Source organism: Emydura macquarii, unplaced genomic scaffold, assembly GCF_026122565.2.
Source record: "Emydura macquarii macquarii isolate MOO-44397 ecotype Brisbane River unplaced genomic scaffold, CSIRO-AGI_Emac_v2 contig_3345, whole genome shotgun sequence".
In the NCBI taxonomy this organism is placed as follows: domain Eukaryota; kingdom Metazoa; phylum Chordata; order Testudines; family Chelidae; genus Emydura; species Emydura macquarii.
Genome location: NW_027133482.1, coordinates 2,597,391 through 2,624,059, shown reverse-complemented (window position 1 = coordinate 2,624,059; position 26,669 = coordinate 2,597,391). Strand labels below are relative to the sequence as shown.

Here is a 26,669-nt window from a genome sequence, read left to right as displayed (position 1 = left end):
ACCTGGGGGTAGGATGGGGGTGGCTCAGGGGGCTGGGCTGAGGGGATCCTGGGGGCAGGACTGGGGGGTGGGTCGGGGGAAACCTGGGGGTAGGATGGGGGGTGGCTCAGGGGGGCTGGGCTGAGGGGAAGCTGGGGGCAGGATGGGAGGGAGTCGAGGGGGGCTGAGAGACGTGACGTGACTGGGGGCGGAGCTGGGGGTGTGGGGGCGGGGCTGCCTGGTCTCGGACCCGCTGTGTCCCCCCCCCCCCCCCGGCTGTTGCCGGGTGGTACCATTGTCAGTGCGGGGGGGGGGGGAAGCGGTTACTCCGCAGGTCCGGGCCGCGCCGGGGAAGAGGCGGTGAGGGTATCGGGGGGAGCTCGTTCCTCCTCGGGGTCGGGGTGTCCTCGGTCCGCGCTGGGGGAGGGGCGGCGGAGAGCAGGAGGGCGATCCCTCCCCTGAGCGGGCGGGGTGGTGTGTTCCGGCCCGCGCCCCGCCCCCTCCCCGGCTCAGTTGGGAGCGAGGCGGCGGCGGAGCAGCAACCGCCCGGCCAGAGTCCCCGGCTCCGCTCCGCTCGCACAATGGCTCTGTCGCCTAGGCCGCCGCTGCTGCTGCTCCCCCCCCTCCCGTCCCCCGCCCTCCGGAGGGGCCGTTCCAGGCCTCGCGGCGGCGCCGACCCCTTCGTGAGGTACCGGCCTCTTCGGGGGGGCCTTGGCGGGGCGGTGCGGGGAGTGGGGCGGCCATGGGGGGGGCATTGGAGGTCCTCGGGGCGTGGGGCAGAAGCAGTGGCGGGCCGTGGGGGGCTGGCTTGGCTTGGCTCGGTGGGGCTGCCGGGACCATTCTGGGCCTGGGAGGTGGCTCGCTGGGAAGGGGGAGAGGTTGCAGGGCGTTGGGGGGTGGGGAGGCCTGTGCGCAGAGGGTGGGCTGGGGATTGAGGGGTGGGTCGTGAAGGTGGGGTGTATGGTGGGAGTGGGGTGCGGAGGAGGAGGAGAAGGGTGCGGGCTTGGTAGGGGCGGCTGTGCCCTTTGCAGTGCAGGCGTGTTGGGGCAGGGAAGGGTTGCTAGGGCTTGGCCCATTTTCTCCAGGTTCCAGTAGCCTGGAGGACAGGGCGCACGTGGGTATTAAAGCAGGGTGTTGTTATTATAAAGTCTGACTGGCTGCAAAGCACCCCGGACAGGATGAGGTGCCCGAAGGCCTGAATAATTAAAGTGCAATCTATGGCAGCAGTTAATTTCATACATACAGTAACAGGAATCTAGCGTCTGCAGCATCCAGAATGCCACCACAAAATGTTTTGCAGAGCTGCCCACATTTAAAACGGCTAAATGTTGTACCGTTTGTAATTTGTCTTCCTCTCTTTCCAAACAAATGCATAAGGCAGCCCAAAATGGGACTGTCATTCTTTAAGGGGACATGCTTGCGTATTAAATCCTGCAGGCTGGCACAAAGAATGGTGGTCTTTCCGTTTGTCTGCAGTGTATTAAGAAAACTGTTTTGTGAAGGTTAAATTCTTCTTCCTTGTGTAGTGGGAAATTGGATGTCGTGAGAGACAAGGAGGAGAAAGGGGAATCTTACTCTGTGAAACTGCTTGTCCTTCAGCTGCGGGTGTTGAAATCTGATGTTTTAAAATAAAATAACACTGCTTAGTGTTCGTTTGAAAATGGAAAGTATAGTTTGTCAAATTTGAAATAACATGGAGTCCAGATGGTTTAATCTTCATTTACTAAAAGAGAAAATGGTTTCCGTTGAAGCTTCGCTGCTTAGGGAAATGAGTGACCTTGGAATCTGAGATCCTGTTTCAGTGCTGCCTGTAGAATTTCTGATTCCTTAGAAACATCTGCGAGTCTTGAGCTCCCTTGGCATATCCAGCCAGCAATTGAACTCCTCCCACTAACATGCCAAATGTTAGCTGTTAATTTTTTCTGCTCTGGCATTCCATTTCACTTGATGCACTGTAACATTTTCAATTCAAATGGGGAGGAAAAACGTCTGTTTGCAGTAAATACTCCCAGACTGCCAATAGGTATTGGGAAGGAAGACAAGTAACTTACAAACAAAACAAAACAGCCAAGCTCCCCAAAATTCCTAAACACAAATGGAAAATTATTAGAGTATATTTATAAACATGGAGAAACATCCCAAGATAATTTTTCTTGGATCTCTTCCATGTACTTTAGAATTTCTGTACTTCTGTAGGGTGCTTGGAAAGCTGGCATTCATAACTGAAATCCTGGGCACCGTATCAGGAAAAGAGAATAAAGAATCATAAATTGTTTTAAATAAAATTTACTGAATCCTTAACTGCTAAAAGAAGTCTTCCAAGAAGTCTTTTCAAAAATTGATTTTTTTGGTGATAGAACCAGATTTAATTTTAAAAAAACCCATGTATTTTCATGTAAAAAAATTAAACACTGGTTAACAAATCTCAGCCAACAATACAAGTTAAATTTCTTTGTTAGTATAGAATTATAAATAGCTGCCCACCTTTGTGTGACCCTTACATAGCTGTCTACTTTATTTTACCAACAAGGATAACACTGGTGATTTGTACTTTATAATACAGATCACTTTTTCAAAGGGAGGAAAAATGTAAAGTCACTGTCTACTAAAATGCTTTCATTTTGATGTTTAGTAACCCTGTCTTGGTGATTCCTGGAACATAATGGAAGTTTATCTTCAAAGGTGAAATATTTAGACCAGGGATGGAGGTATTATTAAAGCAAAATTCTAAAGTAGGTCTCATGACTTTCTTAAATGGGCATCTTTCATAAATGCAAGAGAGAGCTCCCTGACTTGTAGTGAAAAGTGTGGAACTGGGGGCTGGAGAGGGAGACGAAAGGTTCCATGGACAATGAATAGTTGGCACATAAGTTCAATTTTGTATTTTTCCTAACTTGAAAAACGGGCTTTAGTTTTCCAAAATATGCTGGGCAGTCTTGTTGCTGCACTAAGAAATAAGGAGCAGCAACTGAAAGCAAACCCATTTATTTAGCTGAGGTTAGTCCTGCTTAGAGCAGGGGGTTGGACTAGATGACCTCCTGAGGTCCCTTCCAACTCTATGATTCTATCTTAGCTAGGCATTCAGTCGAAAATCCTCACAGTCAGTGCCCTTTGTAGTATGTCCAGGCACGCACTCCTGTGTTCTTGCATTTCAACATAAAGTGTGTTAAATATATAGCTACAATTATCAATCGTTCTACTGATTTGGGTAGTATGGGACTAGAGGAGGAAGTTAGGGATATTGTCTCCAAATTTCTTTATGCTGTGGATGTTCTCCTGCAGAAGGTTTGTTGTTTGCATTGGTATACTTGTGGTGTTCTTGATATAGAATATTAGAGTTGGAAGGGACCTCAAGAGATCATCGAGTCCAACCCCCTGCTCAGAGCAGGACAAACTAGAGGTGCTGGGGATTGAACCCAGAGCCTCATACATGCAAAGCATGTGCTCAAACCACTGATATGTTATGGAGGACTATGTATGTTGTAAAAACATGTTGTGTATTTTGAAAACACATTGAAAAGGGTGTTTCACTTCAAAGAGTCTCATGACTTTTTAAGTGGGTTGTCTCTCAAGTCTCTGAAATTACTGTTCTGTGGACTAGAGGTGGTTAATGTAATGACTAACAGAATTAGTTGAGCACTTCTTCCAAAGATGAAGACAGTTAGGGGAGGAGGGTGTGTATGTTTGTTTTCAGCTAAGGTCTGGTCTTCATGCAAATTTTGTATTAGTATATCTATATTGGTTAGAGGTATTTTATTGTTTTAATTGAAATTGTTTTAGTGGTACAACCCATAGTATGCATTCAGTTATATTGATATAAAGGTGCTTTGTACAGCTATAGCTTATTCCCATATGGAGGGAGAATAAGCTATGAATATGCCTTGTACAGATAGCTTATTTCTGTATGGCGGGAGAATAAGCTATACATACTGGTGGTATTGTGTCCACAGAAGGAGAGGTGTGTGTGTGTGTGTGTGTGTGTGTGTGTGTGTGTGTGTGTGTAGACTGCTTTAATTATACTGGTGCAGTTAGTGATACAACTATTGTCTGCAGACCCAGGCCTAAGTGTGCTAAGGAAAAGCATGGACCGGAGGTAGTAGGGGCGACACTTATATGGATTGAGATGGACAGAAGAGAGGGGTGCATGTTTTTGTTACCTTGCTTAATGAAATGTTGTTTTCAGTGCAAAGGTTTTTTGTTTTTTTTTTGAGGAAAAAGTTTGAAAAAAACCCAAAAACTTTTTTTCTAGTCACTTCCTCATATGGCTTCACCAAGATTTTTTTTCAACTTCTTTTTTTAGATTAATGTTGGAAAAAAATCTTAGCAAAGGCTTGAGAAAGTGAATAGGAGGAAAAAGAATAATTGCCAGTTATCAAAATGAATAGGCGGTGATACTCAAGGCTTGAAAAATTGAGTTGACACCTGCTGGCCTTGGACTGAAACCCTTGTCTAGACTAAAGAAATCAAATGGTAGTACAGCAATTGATTGTTCTTACATCTGTACTGTTACAATACAGTGTGCCTGTATATCCGTGGTGGACTTGTCTTGTACTGTTTCTGGTAGAATGGCAGTTATCTTTTACAGCTCTTATAATCAGCAAACTGAGGAGTTTACTGTATGAGAGGTCTCTGTCTTCTCACATTATCACCCTGAAATGCCCCTTTGTCTTCAGCTGGTGATCCAGCATCAGACTTCAGTCTCTGCCCACACACATACCCCCTCCTTTTAGCCAAACTCACCCACATATGCTGCCCCCCCAAGTCTGCTTTCTCCATGCGTAACCTGGAAAAACCAGTCATGGTTTTATTGGCTGATACTTCTGCTAGTAAATGACACATAGTTCGTCAGAGTAAGCATATTGATTGGTGTTGGGGGGCTGCAGCAGGAGGAGCAGAACAATCTGAAAAATGCAGATCTCAAGTTCAGCTGGCTATCTACTGTTGGAGCACTGGCTGAGTACCAGCAGATTGGATGTGCAAGAGAGAGCTCCCTGAGTTTTAGTGAAAAGTGTGGAACTGGGGGCTGGAGAGGGAGACGAAAGGTTCCATGGACAACGAATAGTTGGCACATAAGTTCAATTTTGTATTTTTCCTAACTTGAAAAACGGGCTTTAGTTTTCCAAAATATGCTGGGCAGTCTTATTGCTGCACTAAGAAATAAGGAGCAGCAACTGAAAGCAAACCCATTCTACCTGGCCTTGTCTACACTAGAGAGTTTTGTTGACAAAAGTCAGCTTTTGTTGACAAAACAGTGCTGCTGGACACTGCAATCAGTGCCCTGCTGCCACAAAAGCTGCTCTGTTTTTTGGACAAAATAAAACCATCGTGACAAGAGGTATATGGCTTTTGTCGGCTGAGTTAGGGTGACGCAGTGTCAATGAAGACACTGCATCCCCTTACATCTGTGGTGGGGCTGTCATTTTTGTCAATTTCACTGCTCCCTGGAGAGGTGAAATTGACAGGAAAGCCCAACCCTGGAGTGTTGCTCAATGCAAGGCAGGACAGGAGAAGCCGCTGGCGGCTGGGCCCTCGGTTCCCTGGAGGGGAACGAGGAACCAGCCCACCAGGAGCCAGCCTATGGGCTTCCAGCAGGGAGCTGAGAGAGACTGGTCTCTCAGCTCCTCACACTGCCCCTCTTAGGTCAGTGGAATTCTCCTGGTGAGGATGCATTCCACTGACCCAATGAGGGTAGTGTGGACGTCAGCCACAGCAGTAATTACTGTATATTATGTCAACTTAGTTTTTGAGTGTAGACAAGGACTTAATTAGCTAATAGTTGTTCAAACAAGTGGTGGTTTTTTTGGCATGATCTACATTATTTTCCTACTCTATTTTTCAGTGTCCTTCCTTCCTGCAGCTTTGTCTCCTCCACCCTACCTCCCCTTCATTTGTATAATTATGTTCAGAGTTGGTACAGGGGTAATCAATAGGTGGACCATGGGCCAAATCCAGACCACCAGATGCTTTTGAATGGATCAAAAAACCTTTTTATTTACTATTAATTATCATTTGTTTTTAATTATTTTCTTTGGAGTCTAGACTTTGACTATCCCATGACCAAGAAATTTTGACTTTGACAGAAAATAGTTGATTACCTCTGGTTTAGTATATTGTATTGTCCCTTAATTATCACCCCCGTTTTGTGTAAGAAAAAAAGTTGAATTAAAGAATGTATTGTTTTGGTACATGATGAAAAAGCACAGCTGCAAGCAAACACTGCATTTGTTTAAACTAAGTGTTGGGCTGCTGAAAGGTGCTATCCTTTTGTGTTCAATGACCATTCACAAATATAGTACATTGCCCAAACTGTAGAAGTAGCATCACAAACTTAGTCAATTCTAAATATTTCGCTTCAGATGACATCTCCACTATCCCTTCAGCCTGCAAAAGTCATATGTCATTACCATTTGACTTTTGCTGATGTGACAGATAGACATGGCTTTGTGTCTGTAATCAGTGACTGATTTAATTATCCAAGGAGCAAGAGAGACTGTCACCCACAATCACTGCAGAAATGACATGAGTGAGTGAGAGAAAATACATTCTACTTTCCCTGTGTACAAACTACAGTTTAAGAAAAATGTGTTTTTGCCTGGCCAGGCAGAGCTAGTGTCTGCTCTGTAAATTGGTATCAGTAGTCCCTCAAGGTCTACTTCACAGCAGCCTTTCTGGTTGTAATACTCACTTGGCATATGCTTTCTCATTATCTGCTTATGTCATTGCACCTGGGGAAAAGCTTCACTTGTGCTTATTGTCTCATTATTACTGAGATTCTTATTTGTAGTAAAAACAAGCTCCTTTTAGCTCCTGCCTGACATTTATATCCACTCCAACTCTTGATTTGCCCATGCTCAAGAAATGTGGTTGACTGCTGTATTCGATATCAGTAGTCCATCTTCACAGAGCAGTAAGAATTACTTTGCTCACAGCAAATGCAGCTTTCGCATGGGCAAACTGCAACTAATGTTGGGTCAAAGTCCTCTAAGTAGTAACTTAGTCATTTTTCGTTATTTTTAGGTTTGCTGATGTACCAGCTCCTACTTATGTGGTGGGAAGTTTTGGACCAAATGGTGCATTCCCCCTAATCCTACCCTATGGTCATTGACACTGTCTTCTGGGTCCCACTTAAGCAGAAGGTCAGGGGTGGGTGCCATTCTGTTCTATGAGCAGCCATGTTTCCTATTTTAGCACTTTCGATATCCGAAGAACTGATGAACAGATTTTTCATGGAGGCATTTGTTCTGTCTGGCAGTCACGGTGTTGTCTGGGGAATTATGTGGCTGCTAAACTGACTCTCAATCCTTTGTCAGTGTGGGGTGGCAAGGACTATCCAAAGTCCTTGCTTCTACAGCTGAGAGGCTATGGCCTTTATGTATCCTAACAAACTTCAACTGCAATTCACCACTAGTGCATCTCTATTGATGTGGTAGAAGCTGTGGCATAGACAGGACTCAAAAGAATGTTACCCACATATATAACTGGGAATGCCAAGTCTGAGCTCTGTTTGTACTACAGGTTCTACTGTTACAGCTGCTGCTTTGGTGGTGTATTACAGAAACAAAGCTTAGAGTAGTTGTAGTGTAACTGCAAGTACACAAACGTGTTCTCAGAACAGGGGGATGGGCTAGATCAGTGGGTCTCAACCTTCCCAGACTACTTTACCCCTTTCAGAAGGCTGAGGGTCAAGACCTGCCACCCAGGACTGAGGCATGTAATTTAGCTTTGTGGGGCCTCTGGAAGTTGCCCTGCTCGTCACCCCCAAAGCCATAGCCACTTGTGACACCCCTAAATCCCTGAGAACCACTGGGCTAGATGACATCTTGAGGTCCCTTCCAGCAGTACATGTCTATGGTTATACAGAATTCTGACATGAGTACTGGTGTGTTTTTAACAGTGGTGATGTTCAGATGTGCTAAGTTGCCTTGGGCGATCCCAAGCAACTTTGTTTTGTTGAAAACTTCATTAAACATTTGAAATATGTGGTACAGGCAGAGCCGGAATAGCAAATATTACAAGTGCAAAGCAAGGAAGAATCTAACAGATTCGAATCTCATGAATACAAAAAGCAAAAACTTGTCTGTAATTTGCTCATTCCGCATAGCCCCTTTTGAGAGTGGGAGATCCAGCAAGACATCTGAGTCTGAATTCTTAATGTGGCCTGTAATGTATTAAGAAGGCTGGAAAGTTTCAATTTTATCTACTCTGAGTGACAGGCAGGAAAAATGGGGTAGACTTTTTTTTTTTTAAGCTAATTAGAAAAATAAACCATATACAAAGTTTGGGGAAATGATTGCCATTTACGTTTTCATTCTCAAAGGTGTAGCATGAGCCTGAGGGAAGCTGAGTATCTGCAACTCCTTTTGAAGCTGGTGAGTTTTGAGAGTATTTGGCTTCTCTCACAGTCAGGCCCTTTTAACTGTGAAAACCAAAAACAGTGAATACTGAATCCCAGGGTGGATTTTTCGTAAAGGTTAATTCTGATCGATTGGTAACCATTAAAACCTGTTGATTTGCAGGTAAATATAGCTTTGCAGAAAATTAGGTATGTTTTGCTAACCAGGAGGATAGACTACATCTGTATACGTTTATTTAAGAAATTATGGGTTTATTCAGTTTTTTAACTTTTGCATGTTTTATTATGTTAGAAAATGTTGAATGATGCATTTCTTATTTACTGGATTAATTTTTTACTCATGATTTATGTCAAGCTGCATTTGGATGGAAATTGGAATGCAATGAAAAATACACAAGTATTTTAAAATTGCTTTTAATTAGTTAAATAAAATTACCTTAAATGTTCTGGATATATGAGAAGTTTATCAACATATTTTTTGCATTTAAAACTAGCTGACTTTTTAAACAAAGGAGGTATTTAGTAATTAAACTGATGGTTTCTGATCACAGTGATTTTCAAGTTTTTAGAACTAGTAGAACTTATCCTCTAACCCCTAGTTTTTATTTGTAGATTGAAGAGGAAAACATGCTTTCCTGCTTTTTCAATCCCAATCAGTTTCTCAACTTTAAGCTAGTCTTTGAAATGAACTAATTGAATACATTGAAATGAAGAAAATATTCTCTTGGCACCTGCAGAAGTGGCTATTGCTGTCCAAAAACTGACTAAGCATGTCAACAGATTCTGATTCCAGGTGCTTAGCTGGTGAATTCCAGTTCAGTGGTTTGACTGTCTTTTAAATTTCAGCAACCAACATGTACTGATTGAATATTTCTGTGATTTAATTTACATGACTTTGTTATAATAAGTTTAGGCCTTCATATCGGTTGTCATAATTTAACTAAAAAAAAATCAGCAATTTTTAAAAATGGGTTTATCCTCCCTTCTGAGTTTGAAATTGCCATTGTTTGAAATTAGGGCAGTGGTATATCCAGACCAGTAGTACTTGCTATCCTGCCTGAAAAGGAGTACCCTTTTCATATTTATTCCAGAGGGGACATTTTGTCAGCATTGCAAAACTGCCAACGGATTTAACATAATTGGCTGTTTATATTTGAGTCAGGTCTATAGCTACAATGGCAATAACAGCAGGCCTGGATACATCTTGCTGGCAACTGCTGAGGAGTGAGGTTTGTTTTAAAGACAATAGGAGAGCCTTTTAGACTCAGCTTTTTAAAAAGATTGTAGTGCAGTATTTGAACAGCAAACACTTCATGTGACAAGCATCTTATTCTTAGATAGCAAATAGCTATTTAAGCCTCTGAAGACACACATTTTAGTTGCTTGCAGATTTTGCATACTTGTGTTGTGGATCTGTTTCTTTAGTTAACGGTGAAGCTTTCATAGATGGCCATGAGTTAAGGAGTCTCAAATGTTTCTGTGGGAGGAGTGTAATGTTTACCAATGTGAAACAAAACATACACAAAGCAACACTTCAGTACAGCAATAGAGCTATAGCCGTTACATCTACTGAATAATATAGTTTACCCACTAACCACAGCTGTGGTTATGACTCAGACATATGGTAAACTATGCCATTTTAATGGCACTTTATTTCTTCCCGTTTCATCAGTAATGCAGACTGGGACACAACAAGAAAAAGAATCTGTGTGTAGTGCACTGAATAAATTAGATGTAGGAATACAGGATGCAATTAAGAGTAATAAGCAGCGTGGTAGTTTTTCCCACAATCTGGGGGTGGAGGGACCATTAGAACTTTATGAAATGAAACAAACTGCTGTGGCATTAACTTTGTAAGCATATTCAGTCCTCATACATAAAACCACACACATTTGTCCAAAATTACAATCTTGTTTTTCTGTAAGGAAAATTGCAAGGACACTGTAGTAGTTGTGATAATTGCTAACTAATGAGACTTGCCACTCTTTTGCATATTCCCTTAGATATTGATAAATGTTTGCCATCCTACTTACCTTTTCAGCACCTTGCCTATTATTTGGACTGTTGTCACTAGAAATGCTGCATTGGCAGCACTGCGCTGGTTTAGTACTTTGGTGTAGACACTCATTACAGTGATGGGAAGGATTTTCCAGTGGCTGTAGTTGATTTAGCTATCCTCTCTTGAGGAGGTGAATTAACTTCTGTTTGACCTAGCGTTGTCTACACCTGGAGTTAGGTCGGGTTAAATACATTGCTTGGGCCAAGTTTCAGTCAGACTAAATCAGTCCAAATGCTTAACTGCTGCAGAGGCGGCTGGAGAGGTGAGCAGATGTTATGAAAAGCTGACACAGTTCTGAATTCAGTTTGCTAGTGAGTGGAATCATCAGAAGACATGTCCCATTTTCGCATCACCAGTGTCTCAGTAGTTCTATAACTTGTTCCAAAGCAATCATTCAGAAATAGACATAAGAGCCTCGTGTTTCCAATATCAAAACTTTAAAATGTGGTGGTGTATGTAAAAACTTAGTAAAATAGGAGATCAAAAATGAAATGACAGTGAAGTGTTTTTTTTTTTTTGTTTGTTTTTTGGAAGAGTGGGTTCTTCACAAACCTATTAAGTATCTAAATACTTTGGAGAATACTTAGATATAGGCAACTTTTGTTTCTCAAATGAGATAAAGAAAACTTACTCTTCTGCTGAAGGTTCTGTAGTGAACTTGGCACAAACAAACAATGTATGTATAGTCTGACCTATTTTATGTCCTATATCTTGGGGTTTCTGAATGAAACTTTGTTTAATTTTGTGTGGTAATAAGTTGTTTAGTAGGTAAAAACATGAGGATTCCATATCAAGAGCATCCTAAATTTAAAAAAAATTAACTGAAAAAATATTGGGAAATCTTTTCAATCCTTTTCTTAGCTTTTTGAGTCCCTGTTGGGAATTTAAGGGGAAAAAGACAGTGCACTAGAAAATAATCATTAAGATATCTTTTTAACAAACAAGAAACCATACCTTGGTTAGTCCATCATTCTGTTCATTACGCTCAATGAGTAAACGTGTAATTGTTGCTTGATCCTGGTCTTTACTCCTCATCTCTTCCTATTGTCTTGTAATTCTCACCTCCCTAATCATTGAGGTCAGAAATTAGTTTAAGCTCCTTGGGACATGATTCCTTTCTCATGTATTTTAATTGTAAGGTGACTGGTATTTTACTATAACAAATGATCCAACATTTGGCTGTGACAGCACTAATGTTAGTTAGTTAAGACACTTAGTTAGTTAAGACACTGTTTTAAAGACAGAGAGACAAAGGACGGAGGCAGAGTAGAAAAGAACAGTGGAGTGGACTGGAAAGAAAAAGGGAAGACATTATTCAGTACACACACAGCTTCCTATATTCCCCCACACTTTTGCCATAGGAAAAACTGTCCTGGCTTCTGAGTGTGAGAGAGACCCTATCTGGGAATATTTTGAAGAAATTCCTTTCCTGAACCACCAAATAACAAGACACCATAGATGAAAAGATTGCTCGGTTCATTTATGCCACAAATTCTCCTTTTTGCATTAACAATAAACACTTCATTGACATGGTTGAGTCCTTACGACCAGGCTCACTCCACCTGATTGAGCAGACATTGGTAGAAGATTGCTAGATACAGTGTATGAGAAGGAACTTTGAACAGTGTGCAAGAAATACTGAGGGGAAATTTGCCAGTGTAAGCCTTGATGGGTGGAGCAATGTACACACTGATCCAGTAATATGTGCCTTTGTGACAGCAGAGGATGGGGTTACATATCTTTCAGAAACAATAGATGGATTGGGAAATGCCCACACAACAGAATTATTTAAAAGAAGTGGCAGTGAAAGCTGTAATAAACTGTGAACAAAAATTCAACTGTCATGTGCGCAGTTTTGTCACAGACAATGCTACAAACGTGGCAAAGACGAGAAGATACTTAGAAGAAGAAACAAAAGGATGCTCCTTAATAACATATGGCCTCAGTGCCCATTTAATGCATCTTTTAGCCAAAGACTTAATACATCTTCTCCAGGAATAAAAGAAAATGTTGTTGAAGTCTCAAAATTCTTCAGAGCAGGTCTAGGTGATATGATTTGAAAAATGCTCCAACCTGATCTATGGGAACCCTCCTGCTGTTGCTGGTGCAGGTGGAACTGCACTGATGCTAGGTCAACAGGAGGAAAATAAATTGCCTAAAATTCCAGTGTTGCCAAGGTAGTAAAATTCCAGTGTTGCAGACAGCAGTTTGGGTAGGAAGGAAGTGACTCTGATCACTATGGTTCCTGCTACTTTTGTAAAACTATTGTCACAATATAGCTGTTTAATTGTTAGGAGACACATTTGTTTTCTCTGCATGCAGCTGTGCAAGTAGATAATTTCTTGAGATGTAATCAGAACTTTTCATTAAAAAAAAAAAAAAAAAAAAGGTACATCTTGGGGGAGAGACTTTATAACTTAAGCCTGATGTAATATGGCTGAGGAGTCCACTTCAGCTACTGAGCACTTGAAATAGTACTAACAGTTTTGTATTGTTTTGGTTAGTGAAAGCAATCTCATCTGTCCTTAAATGTTATTTTAAATGGATACTTGTCAGACTCTAGCCACTCACCTCATGTCAGGGAAATCTTTAATGAGTAGTTGCTACATGAGTTGATTGCACTATAGAAGTAAACAAGAGGAGGCCGTTATTGTTTTTTGTTTAATATTAAGTTTTCCTTTTACTGAAGGCATTTATTGTCACTTGAACATTCAGGAATAAACTGTTTTGCATTTGTAACTGTGTTCTTGATTTCTCATTGTGTTTATAATATAATTTGACTCTCAAAATCTGTATTGCAGCTTATACTTAATTTCAGTTCCCTGTTGTATTGTTGCCACCTCTTTCTAAAAGGAGGAGCTTACTAAAGCTAAATTCACATTGTCTTAAATGTGAATTTTGTCTGAACTGAAAGGTTTCTACTGAAAGGACTGAAAGATCTTTTTGCTCCAGGGAATAAATTAGTTATTGGATCTATATTTGTAAAGATCAAAGACCTTGTTGGGGGTGTCATCTATGGCTTTTAATCTCTTTTTCCCATTACCCTTCTTTTTGAAATTTTTGAAACTCAAATCTGTTTCTTTATGAACAAAACAACTCCCTAACAATGATTGTGTACAAAACATAGAAATAAAATAATAGGTGCTGGTTTTCACTCTTTATTTTGTTTGATAGTATAGAACTTTAAACTTACTTGAAATTTTACTTGGATCCCAGCGTTTCTCTTTCATGTCCTTACCCAATGTATTTAAGAAAAAAGAAAGACCAATCTTGAGTCCTTTTAAGTGCTGTCTCTAAGGATTGGCTCTCTTTCTCTTGCAGTTGCAGCCGTCTTCGACAAATCCAAAGCATCCTGACAGAGAGCAGCAAATCTCAACCTGATGGCATCCTCTGCATTTTAGGTTAGTTCTCTGAACTGTTAAGTCAATAAACAACATGTTAAAGAAATGCACAGAAGACCATTAGGAGTCATGTAAACAATTGAGGATAAAGAAATATTAAAGGATGTAGAGTTTAAAACCATCCTGAAAACCACAAAATAAGATGCATCTCAGATAGAAAAAAGATACCAAAATGGAAATATGTGAACTATTATTTTTAAGTGTCTTATTGTGCTGACAAACTTAGATAGAAAAGAAAATCTGCTACCTTCCCCAAATCAGTGGGATTTTTTTCTTTAAAGGTAAATAATTAAAAACACAGATTCAGTGAGAAGCAACCTCTGAGAAACCTGGGAAGCAATGATGATTTAGTGGTGACAGTAGCAGATAAACTAGACTTGAGTTGCATTGTCTTATGGCACCAGAAAAGTTAATACAAAACAGGTTGGTGTACACAAAGGCATCATCTTATAGGAAGGTAATAGCCCCATTCTATATGCCTCAGGTGTGATCCTGCCTGTAATTTGCATTTAGTTATAAGTACCTAATTAGTATCAAGATATTGACAAAGTGGAGGGAATTCCATAGACAGTGATTGGGGTAGCTGGAGGGTATGAGTATGAGGTTAAAAGTTTTATATAGAACTTGGCTAAGCAATGACAAAGGAGGGAACATAGCAATGTACAAATATTTGAAGGATCTAAATAGGTAAGGAATTATTTACTGTAGCCCAAGAGAGGATAGAATTTATAGCACTGGGATTAAACTTGGAGAAGAGGATATAATGGAAAACTTGTTATAGATGTAGTTTTCTGAGAGTTAGACGACACAGGCTTAGCCTCCAAATCCGTACAGAGTACGGCCCTGGCGCTTGAGAGCATAAACAACGTCCATGGCAGTTACAGTCTTCCGCTTGGCGTGCTCGGTGTAAGTAACAGCGTCTCGGATCACGTTTTCCAGAAACACCTTCAGCACTCCCCGAGTTTCCTCGTAAATGAGACCCGAGATACACTTCACACCCCCACGACGAGCCAAATAGCGAATAGCTGGTTTTGTAATACCTTGGATGTTGTCTCTCAGTACTTTTCTATGGCGCTTAGCGCCCCCTTTGCCGAGCCCCTTGCCACCTTTCCCACGACCAGACATGTTGTTAGCTAGATTTAGTTTGGTATGTTAGACTGTGAAATAGTCTGCCAGAGAAACTGGTGGAAGACCATCAGTTGGAACTTTGAAAACTAGACTGGATAGAAAACTGATAAATATATGGGAGGTAACAATTATGCCTTGGCAGAAGATGGATTAGGTAACCTCCTGGATTTCTTCCATCTGTAGAATATCGGTCTTAATTGTAATAGTTTAAGAAACCTTTTGAGTTTTGGCTCAAGTTGAAACAACTTTTCCCCCACTTGCTGAAGGAATTTTTCCAAGTTGAGAGACCGTGCCAGAATTTTAATTTTAAATTCAACATTTTTCATTTCAGTGATGCAGTAAAAAATATAAATACTTTACCCAAGTTAGACTATCATCAGAAACACATCATTTGAAAACTTTCATTTTTAACTGACACAGCAAGCCCTTCATTAGCACCATAGTATTCCTTGACATACGTTGCTTTCAATTTGAACTCCTGCTGCTGTTCTTACTTTTGTAGCAGCAGCGGAAGGCAAGAAGGAAAGATGCAGCTTTAAAGAAATGCCATGCCTGTTGCTAGAAGCAGCAAGTAGTGTTTAGAGTCTCATTCTGGAATAGACTTCGATATTTACACAGTGAACCATCTGGTAGGATAAGGGAATCCTGATGCATGAACATCAGTGTGATGTGAAGTATTTCAGACCATAGGGAAAATCAACATCCAGTGCATAATTGCCACTATGAAAAATTTTGGCATTTATCATTTGTTAATAAAAAGCACAAACAACATTATTTGTTTCATATTGCAGAAGGGACCGTTATGATTGTCTACTTTGACCTACACAGCACAGGTCATAAAATTTCACCTTGCAAGAAGTTCATAACTTTTGGTTGAGTTAGGGCATATATTTTTTAGAAAGACATCCAGTCTTGATTTAAATACTCTTGAAGTGATAAAGAATTCTCTACTTCCTTAAGCTATTAACCCCACTGTTAAAAAATGGCTCTTTATTTTTAATCTGAATTTTTCTAACTTCTTTTTGCAGCCACTGGATCTTGTGGTGTTTGCTAAATTAAAGAGATCTACATTATAAATATTTCACAGTTTAGATACTTACTTAAGCATGAGGTATCATAATATAAATTGGGATATTCTCCTTTCTCAGAAAAATATTACATGAGTGTGAACTACAGATTTTTGCTCAAATTAAAAACTTCTTTGTAAGATTGCAAAGAAAGGGTGGCAGATGGAGGGTTCAATGGCAATTAAAATTGTAATTAGAGCTGTATTTTTAAAAACATGCATCTTTAAGATCCAAGGTTATTTGAATGGTAGAACTGCTGGGTTCTTTACAGGATGCGAATAACATCACAACTGGCAGTTGTGATCTGTCTGGTTCTCTCAGAAATTGCAACTCAGACTTCTTGGCAATTTAGATTGTCATAATTGGGGTTAAACTAATTTTAGCTCATCACAAATTACATTTTTAAAACAATGTAATTTTTACTTTTCGTATCTTAACTTTAAAAAAAACAAAAAAAAAACACTTGCAGTTCACCTTTGGGCTGAGCAGATTTTTGAGGACACTTAAAGTTTTCAAAATATATGCTGTACAGTTAATTATCTAGATTCACAGATATAAGGGCAGTAAAAACTGATATGCTCTAGTTTAACCATGTGCCTAACACAGGCCACAGGATTTGACTCAATAATTCCTACAGTGGAAGGAAGTATTTTCCTTTACTGCATAGCTGAAATCACTGTACTGGTATCTACATCATTGTGAATAAGTTTCAGTATAATGAAGTTTTATTTTGTATAGCTTTGTGAATTAAATAGTTTTGTTAATACAAAGTTAAATAAAAATAATAGCAGAGAGGGAGAGAAGATACAATGTATGGGCAAACTAGAGAAAATATTTTGCTAGCTGATATTTCAGATGTTTGTTCACAATGACGAGGTGTAGAGGAGAAGGCTCTTGCTTCAAAAGAGATGACATTGTATAGAGGGACAGAAAGGAAGCCAGAACTGAATGAGGGGGTTTTAAAAAGTGAGACGAGGTCTGCAAGGTAAGATGCAGCAAGTCCAGGGAAGAGAATGGATGGCTTTAAACAGAAGGAGGACTATCCTGAACTGGATTTCAAAATAAGTGGGCAGAGCCAGTTGGGCCATCTAAGGGGAGATCTAAGGTTGCGCTCCTCTGTGCTTGCAAGAAAGAAGGCAGGCAATATGATTCTGTACCTGCTGGAGTCTGGACAGCTGGACCTTCAGGCCACAGAAGGGGATATAATAGTCAAGGTAAGAGATGTTGAACATATGGCTGAAGACTTTTTGGTAGAAATGTAGTGGAGACATGGGAGTCTGCTGGGGGTGGTAAATACACCTTACCAAGCGTAAGTTTAGCTATAATTCACCTCTGGCTACAACTCTTGTTGGATGGGGGTATTTTTTTTCCAAATGGAAGCTGGTATATGTCAAAGTTGTGCTGGTAGCACTCTTTTTCTTTCCTTCATTTTATTTCCTCCATTTCCCATTCACTTCTCACTTTTTTTTCCTCTAAAGTTCCTCTACTCATTAGCCATTTATTTAGATTGAATCTGCATGGCACCATGTTGCCATGATGATTCCAAACAGCAGCGGGAAAATTGATGAGTACTGTGCAAGCCTTATCAGTTAGCATTGTTATTAGCTCTGTTCAGCTAGCAATTAATCTTAACTATGATGTGAGATTCTGATTCTTCTGTTTTGGTTGTGGATGGGTGGGAGAGAAGGAGTGGGGGAGAGAAGACTGGATTTCTACCATCAGGAATTTGAATCCCAAGGCTGTGGTGATACCCATATTTTTCTATAAGAGTGTCACGGATTGCAGAACATGCTATGTCTTGTACTCTTCTGCTTTCACTCTTCCTGTTGGACATTCACTTCACTTGAAGGAGTCCTGTGATTCTGGCACTCTTAGACTGGGTTCCTAGGCTTCAGTTCCCATTTTTCATTGTCTCCTTTAGCAAGGCCTGTCTTGGAAGCTTTGTAACCAGAAAATATATGCAGTGACATTGTTCAGCCTTCTCAAAACAAAGTATTTATTTAGTCAACAGGACACAGTAATCAAAGAAATGGGTTAAAAATAAAGAAGGCCTACATGGACTCGGGGCGCACACACAATACAATGTTTTTAACCCGTTACGACACATACATGAATCTTATTCTGGGAGCGTGCTGTAGCTAACAAGGGAGGGCTGAGACACTAGGTCCACGGTCTAAGGGGCTGGACTGTGGGGTCCTTTGTGAAGCGGGGTGTCAGAAATGAGGTCTGCACTGAGGAGTGACCAAGAGCTAACCGTGACCAGTCACTACTCAGACTCGGGGGGCTTAGCAGCCTGTGAGGTTCAGCAGTTGGATCCAGACACAGCAGCCTGGTGATCATCCACCAGGAGATGCTCAGCCAGAGTTCTAATGTGACTTTTGTGTTGTAGACTTTTTATGGGACTGTTACAGCATTATACTGTCTTGTTCTCATTTCTAGTGTATTTGTATGTCTATTATTAATGACCACTTTAGATTCTGATGCAGTTCTGAAGGCAACCTGGATGTGCTTGTTTTCTTGCTTATTGTTCCACTGAGCACTCGTCTGGTTACTGCTAATATATTTAGATTTGTTGGCAGCCACTGAATTGTATCCTAACATAACCCTGTGTGAAAGCTTGATTTTTTTTTTTTTTTTTCTGATTTATATCAGAAGTCCCGTACTTGCGCGGTGATCAAATTTGATGTCTATTAGCACATCCGGATGTTATCTGTGACCAGATCCCATACAATTTTATCTGTGGGGAAACCTTGAATCATTAGGTTCTAATGAAATGTTATACATAATAGGTTTATGTGAATGTTCTCATCTGTAAGAAATCAGTGGGCTGTTTTCTTTATTTCAATTAAAAGCTGCCAGTACAGATTTATGACAAGCTTAGATTTTAAGAGTACTACATCAAGAATTTCCTCCTTGTTTCTCTACAACTTAAGTATAATATATAATCATGTTCACACTGATAAGTACTTCAGCCAACCTGTTAACCTTTTAAGAATTTGAGGTGGCTATGAACAATTAACTCGTGGACACAAACATTGATCTAGAGTGTCACTATTTTTGTGTGTGCAGTGATGGCTTCCAAAAATGTTGTTAAAGTGCTTCCAGCAGTAATAATGTTATAAACATTTCCTTCATTGGTTGTCATGAAAATCTACACCAGTTTTAGAAAGGGAAGATTTGTAGTGTCTTTAATGCTTTTTTTCTTTCATGCCAGATCTTCTGTATTATTCGTTTTTAACGTCTTAGTGCTAGATATTTTGGTGATTATTTCTTGCAAACCTTTCATGTGCTAGATGTTTTGTGAGGATATCTGTAGATAATTTCTGTCCTACTTTTGCAGCTGCTTTTGGTGACTCAGGGATTGTACTGTAATACGTGTGAGCTAATGTTCAATCATGTAGTCTAAAGCAGAAGAATTAGGTAACGGTTAATTTATTAGGAAAGTTCAATCAAGAGATATTAATTAGAATGAATGTTGTATAATTTTAGCTAAATGTGTAAACTTGAATTACTAGATAAGTGAAGTCCTGCTGCTTGACAATGCTGTAGAAGTGTAAAGGGTTCATTTGCAGATGTGTGTGTGGATTTAGTGCAGCTTATATGGTGGTCATTGATCTGGAAAAGGGCATTGACAGAGTTTCAAAGGAAATCATCTAGTGTGTTATGAGGGAGAAAATGGTACCAAAACTTTATGTGCAGCTTGTTCAAGCCACATATGTAGATGTAACATCAATAGTTAGAACTTCTATTGGTGAAACAGATGAACTGTTGGTAAGGTGGGAGAATATCAGTATTCAGCACTGAGCTCTTTTCTTGTTCATCCTCATCTTGGATACCATCACAAGTAACATACAAAAGGAGGCACTTTGGTGCATGTTGTCTGCAGATGATATTCTGTGTAGTGAGGAGACAGGTAGTCTAGAAGAGGAACTGGATAAATATTGAGATGTGTTGGAGAAACATGAACTCAAAATAAGCAAAGGAAAAATATAGTATATGGTATATAATTTTAATAATATGAACACTGAAGAATTATCCTTGAAACTAGATGGGCAGACAATACCAGAAATGCCAAATGTCTGGGTTCCAGAATCTGGGGAAATGGGGGAATGAAATTAGAACTAGGAATAATAAATGCTTGGCTCAAATGGAGAGAGCAGTAAGATTAAAAGGGAAAGTCTATAACACAGGATTCACCCAGTTCTAATGTATGGTGCTGAGTGTTGGGCAACGAAGAAGAAATATGAGCAAATGATCTGTTCCACAGAAATGCAAATGTTGAGATGGATGAGTGGTGTAGGCAAAAAAGACCACATGAGGAATGTGTACATTAGAGACATGCTCAAAGTAACACCCATAAACAGAAAAATGAGGGAGTGCAGGGTCAGATGTTTTAGCCATGCAAAGTGCAGTCCTAATTACTATGTGGGTTAGTCCAACAGATCAAGGTTGAAGGAAAAAGACAGAGAGGCAGGCTGACCCAAGAAGTAGTGTTGGAATGTCATAAAGGAAGGCATGTGGTTTGATAGAGGTTATGGCATTGAACCAGAGCACTTTGCAGGGAGAGGACTTGTGGCATGGACCTTATTTAATGGGTTTAATGCAAGGAAGATGTGCCGCCAATATTTTAACGAGGCTTCTACAAAAATTCCCCGCAATAAGTCCTGTGTATCATGGTGCCAATGTTAGTAGAAGGGGAGGATAAGAGTTAGGGAGTGGGTGATGTAATTTGTATTAATGTTTTTTTAGTTATTTTCTCATAAGTCCTCACCAAGGGAAAAGATGATAAACTATACTACAATGCACTGCACTAGAAGTGATTCTTCTTTGTACCTGAAAAACAAAATGGAGCATAGTGGTAGTATATTGCGGTGTTCCTCTTGTGTAATCTGAAGAGAGGGTTGGAATAAAACCTTTCAAGAAGGATGTGCATCTTTTTCCAGAATTTCTCTGTCCGGAATGAGTTGGCAATATCCAGTGAGGGTGAACTGCAGCACCAGAGAAGTCACCCCAAATCTTTAATAGGGCAGTGGAATATTAACAAGCGGCTCCTGAGAACTTCTTCCAACACAGTGGTGATTTAGGTGTATAGTTCTCGTTAACAGTAACCATCTTAATTTTCTGATGTTACTCTGAAATGAGCCTCACAGGGACCAATTGGAATAACAGCAGTAATAAACAAGGTATTATTTATGTAACAGTAATGCCCAGAGGCCCCAGTCAGGACCAGGATGCCATTGGCCTAAATCAGTGGTTCTTAAACTTATTTGATCGGTCCCCCTTCTTTGTCTATTGTAATTTACACCCCCACCACACAAGTACTTATATTGATTAAAAACCAACATGCAACTCACACTAAATATTAAAAACAGAAGATACTAATTAAAACAGAGCCAACAATCCATTGTAATAAGAGTGTAAATAAAACTGCAATTGTGGTCGATGCTTATAATTAAATGTGTACGCCACATCATAGCAAACATACAGATGGCAATGACTTTGTTTAATGCTATGCCAGCTTAACAGAAATCTGTCAAATTGCACAGCGCCATCTGAGGACCTGTTATGTCTGGAGGAAACAGCTTTGCTAGTTATTCATTGCGATGGTAAAATGTGTGCAGTAAGCTTTAGTGGGAAAAACTTCTCACGCCTCTCCCCGACCCTCAAGAATACATTTCGTACCCCAGACTCCCCAGTTTGAAAATCCCTGGACTACATCATGTATTAGACCTGGTCCTTAGCTCCTCCCCTAATTTGCAAATTAAAGCCCCCATCATGCAAAGTATGTGCACAACTGTATGGTCAATGGGAATACTTGAATCTTTGCAAAATTGGGGATGAAGATAAAAGTGAATTATGAAGAGTTGAGATGAAGGGATACAATCAAGTATAAATTTTTTTTTATATACATGTATTGTCATCTTCAATTCCTGTCTATCAGCTCAACAGCGACAATGGAGCTGACTGAAGTCTTTCCATCACTTTGTATTATACCAGCTTCATAGTTGCATTCATCTTTAAACTTTTAATCTTTTGTTCTGTGCCGTTCTTCACTGTGTCTATTCAATGCCTCCTTGGTTGTCTTGTTTCTAATTGTTTACACACTAGTATGTATTACCATGTGTGGTATCCTTTCTGGGTCCATTCTTGACATGGGTCCAAACTATCGCAGTCATTCTTTACAGAATCTTCTGTAACAGCATTATTTCTTCCCCGCAGACATTTTCTTATCACTTCATTTTTTATTTTCTGTAGTCTTGAAATTCTCAGTATTCCCTTCAGCCAGTTAATTTCTGCAGTCAACGTCTTTTGTTCATCGGCTCTCCTCATACCCTAACTTTTTGACCTGTACAGAACTATCTGCATGACAGTTGTCTCATATATGCTAATATTTTCATTTTTATCGACATGTCCTTGGCAGATTTTGTGATTCTTCCTCCCTCCCCCCTCCAAATGCAGTAGCAGCTAGTCCAGTTCTTTTGTTTATCATATTCATGGTTTCTGTTCTTTGATACTAGTTCTCCCAGGTATACATAATTTTCCACTGGTTCTAGTTCTTTGTATTCAACTTTAATCCTCTTAACTTCCAATTTCCATAATTTTTGTCTTTGTGCTGATCTTCAATCCTCGTTTTCTGCTTTCCCAGTCTACCTTGTCACTTATTCTCTCTAAATCCTCCTTGATCAGTGCTACTGCATATTTAAGGTTATTTGCTGTCCTATCATATAACATTGTTACCCCCCAAAAGGCCTGTTTGCAGTCTATAAAATTGTCACAGATTTGATTGGCTTTTTTGTACTTCTCTATCTGTTTTATCACAAATAACTGATGTGTTATACTTCATCCTGGTTAAAATCTGGCCTGTTCCTCTGCAGATGCAGTTTCTACATACCTCTTTGTTCTCCTCTGCAATGTCCAGGTGAATGCTTTCTCTGGTACAATCAATAAATCTTTACTTCTAAAATTTCCAGCATCTGCTCTCCCTCATTTGTACTGGAAAAATTTTCCAGGACTTTTTCGTCTCTCATATTCTGCATAGCTTTTCCATTGCTTATTCCTTGCATGTTCATTTTCAGTTATTTGCCTGTGCATATGTTTCACCACCATCCTCAACTCATATGTCCCACTCAATTCTCTCATCTTGTGATATGAAACCCTGTGTTGCATTTCTCTTTGTGTATTTTTATGCTTCTTTGTTGTTCACTTATCGCAGTTGTTTCTGTCTCTTTGCTTTCTGTTTTATCTGTCTGGTCAACCTTTTGTGCTCAACATTTACACTTGTGTCTTTCTTTTTGTTCTCCTTCAGCATAATAGAAATATAGGGCTGGAAGGGAACTTGAGAGGGCAAGTCTAGCCTTCTGTGCTGAAGCAGGACCAAGTAAACACCTGGTAGGTGTTTGTCCAACCTGTTCTTAAAAACCTCCAATGATGGTGATTCCACAACCTCCTTTGGAAGATTATCCCAGAGTTTAATTACCCCTGTAGTTAGCTCTTTCCTAGTATATAATCAACTCTTCCTTGCTGCAGATGAAGCCCATTACTTCTTGCTCTACCGTCAGTGGACATGGAGAACAATTGGTCACTGTCCTTTTTATAACAGCCCTTAATGTAGCTGAAGACTTATCAGGTCCCCCCCAGTCTTTTTCTCAAGGCTAACATGCCTAGTTCTTCTTAACCTTTCTTCATACTTCAGTTTTTCTAAACCGTTTATCATTTTTGTTGCTCTTCTCTGCATTCTCTCCCAATTTGGTCACATTATTCATAAAATATGAATTGGACACAGTACTCAGCTGAGGCCTCACCAGTGCTGAGTAGAGTGGACAGTTACTTCCAGTGTCTTACATATGGCATTCCTGTTAATGCACTCCAGAATATTAGGCCCCCCCCCCCCCTTTTTTTTTATTTTTTTTTTTATTTTTATTTTTTTTTTTTTTTGCAACTTTGAGTCGTATTCAGTTTGTGATCCACTATAATGCCCTGCAGCGGTATTACCACCTAGCCAGTTGTTCCTATTTTTGTAGTTGTGCATTTGATTTTTCCTTCCTAGGTGAAGTACTTTGCACTTGTCTTTGGAGAATTGGACTGAAATCAACCAGATAAAGTTCAATAATTTGTCAAGGTTGTTTTGAATTCTAACCTTTCTGTTCAAGGTGCTACAAACTCATTTCAGCTTGGTGTCATCTTCATATTTTATAATCCTACTTTCCACTTCATTATACGATCATTTAATGAAAATAATGAATAGTATCAGACCCATGACTGACCCCCTGCGGGACTCCACTAGATGGTGCCTCCTGATTTGACAGCAAACCATTGATAACTACTCTTTGATTATGGTCTTTCAACTTGTTGTACACTTACTCACATTTCCCTAGGTTGCTTATGAATCATATGGAACTACGTCAAAAGCCTTATTCAAATCATATTCATATTCATATTCAAATCAAATTCATATCACGTCTACTTCCCTCCATCCATTAGGCCAGTAACCCTGTCAAAAAAGGAAATTAGGTTGGCTTGGCATGAGTTGTTAACAAAATCCATACACTATTACTTATAACTCTATTATCCTCAAGTGGCTGACAAGTTGATTAATAATTTGTTCCATATATTTCCAAGTATCAAAGTTAGTCTGACTTCTCTGTAATTCCCTATGTCCTCTTTGTTCCCCTTTTTAAAGATGGGTACTATTTGCCCTTCTCCGGTCCTTAGAGATCTCACCTGTCCTCCATGGATCTTGAAGATAATTGCTAATGGTTCTGAGGTTGCTTCAGCTAGTTTCTTAAGTACCTGAGGGTGAATTTCATCAGGCTCTGCTGACTTGAATAAATGTAATTTATCTAACTATTCTTTCCCTATTTTGGTGAGAATCTAATCACCATTAACCTTATTAGTGAAGATTGAAACAAAATAGGCATTAAATACCTCACTCCTTACTGTCAACTGTTACTAGCTCTCCTTCCACCTACTCCTTAAGTAGAGTACCTATACCTACCTTCATTTTTCTCTTGCTCCTAATGTATTTATAGAACCTCTTCTTATTCCCTTTTACATCCCTTGCTAGGTGTAACCCATTTTGTGACATAGCCTTTCTGATTTTGTACCTACTGTGCTAGTCTTTTGTACTCCTCCTTAGTAATGATTTTGTATCCTTAGTAATAGTAATCCTTAATAGTAATCCTAATCCTTAGTAATAGATTTTGTACCTACTGTGCTAGTCTTTTGTACTCCTCCTTAGTAATGTATCTGTTTCCACTTTCACCAGAATTGCCTTCTACCTTCAGATTTGCAGCCAATTCCTCCATGTTGATCAGAATCAAGTCTAAAATGGCTATCTGCCTGGTTACTTCCTCTATTTTCTGGAACACAACTTGTCCCCCTGTACTTCCAAAGAAGTTATTGAACCCTTTCTTCTTACGTTTGCACTTCATTGTTTATCCATCTTGGTTTCTTCAGTTTGGCTTTGTAGCCCAACAGTTATTCATCCACTTTCACAATCCCATTTTTAACACTGTTCCATGTCTCTTCCACATCTCTGGTGAAAGAAGAAATGAATGTTATGGTTTTGTGCATGGCTTCCTTGTATTATTTCTTGATATTTGGTTTTTTTGTTTTGTTTTTTTTTTTTAAGTTTGTCTATGTCCTAGATCTTTGTTCTCTACACTTTTTTGGTCATTCTTAACCAGCTCATTGATGCCAGCACTAACATTAGATCTGATCTGGTATCCAGTATCTAAGGAGTCTTAGTTGAACACTTTGGTGAATATTGGACCACAGAAACCAATGAAGAATGGAAAAAGAAACAAAACCATGCCAGCTGGGTCACTGCTGGACAAACAAGGGCTGTGATTTTCCTGTCTGAAATTGAAGTGAGGGCAAAAAGTATGTGATTAGAACAAACACAATACACAGGGTAGGGAGTTATATGATGATCTAGAAGGATAAAACGTACTGGAATATGGAACAGAACATAAGTATGTTATACAAAGCTAGAGCACTTGCTGTAATGATGTATGAGTTGAAAAGATATGAATGATTTATGTGAAATGAGAAAGGAAGGCAAAGGAGAATTCTTCCACAATGAACACAGGATATTGACATCAGGAAAGGAAGATGGTCGACACCTGGTCAGAATCGCAGTGGTGCTAATGTTGAAGGCAAGCCAGGCTATTATGCCTTTTAACCTGATATCTCCTCTTACGTTGAAGGTGAGATTCAGAATCAAATCTGATGCAGTTACAATAGTACAGGTACATGCGCTGACCTCAGCAATGTCCCAGGAATAAATTGATAAATTTTATAATGACCTACAGAAAGTTGTACAAGTAATTTAAAGACAAGATATTTTGGGGTGGTGGGAGATGTTAATGCAAAGGTATGATTGGTCTGGAATAATAGACAGATTTGGACTGTGGGAAGAAAACTAAAAACGAGAGGCTACTAAATTTTTGCCGAAGTGTAACAACTTGGTGATAACAAACATGTGAATTGCATATGGAAATTGTGGTGGCCAATATTGGATCAGATACATGTGAGGATCTGCTTTTTTTTTTTTTTTTTTTTTTAAATTCTGCTCATTCTGCCCATCCACTGCTCTCCTTTTTAAAATAAAGTCCTCCTCTCTTAACCCTCATCCTAGACCTTGGACTTAATGTGGAGGTTTAATGAAGGATAAATAGCTT

General features: G+C 39.7%; 2 protein-coding genes across 3 annotated transcripts in view; one reads left to right on the top strand and one right to left on the bottom strand.

The window, feature by feature from the left end:
* Positions 1-552: 552 nt before the first annotated feature.
* The window catches only part of DNAAF9 (dynein axonemal assembly factor 9), a 112,062-nt gene continuing 85,945 nt past the window's right edge, over positions 553-26,669 (top strand). For both annotated transcript variants that reach the window (XM_067533659.1, XM_067533661.1), the window contains exons 1-2: positions 553-667; positions 13,713-13,792. In XM_067533659.1, coding sequence (XP_067389760.1) covers positions 561-667; positions 13,713-13,792 — 187 coding nt within the window. In that variant the 5' untranslated portion in view covers positions 553-560. The remainder of the gene's footprint in view (positions 668-13,712; positions 13,793-26,669) is intronic.
* On the bottom strand, positions 14,594-14,917 carry LOC137143646 (histone H4-like). The gene has a single exon (XM_067533543.1). The coding sequence runs from the start codon at positions 14,915-14,917 to the stop codon at positions 14,606-14,608; it is 312 nt and encodes a 103-aa protein (XP_067389644.1). The 3' UTR covers positions 14,594-14,605.

Bases quoted from the DNA above. Each gene is read 5' to 3' on its own strand.
- LOC137143646 (XM_067533543.1), bottom strand. From the start codon at position 14,917: ATGTCTGGTCGTGGGAAAGGTGGCAAGGGGCTCGGCAAAGGGGGCGCT.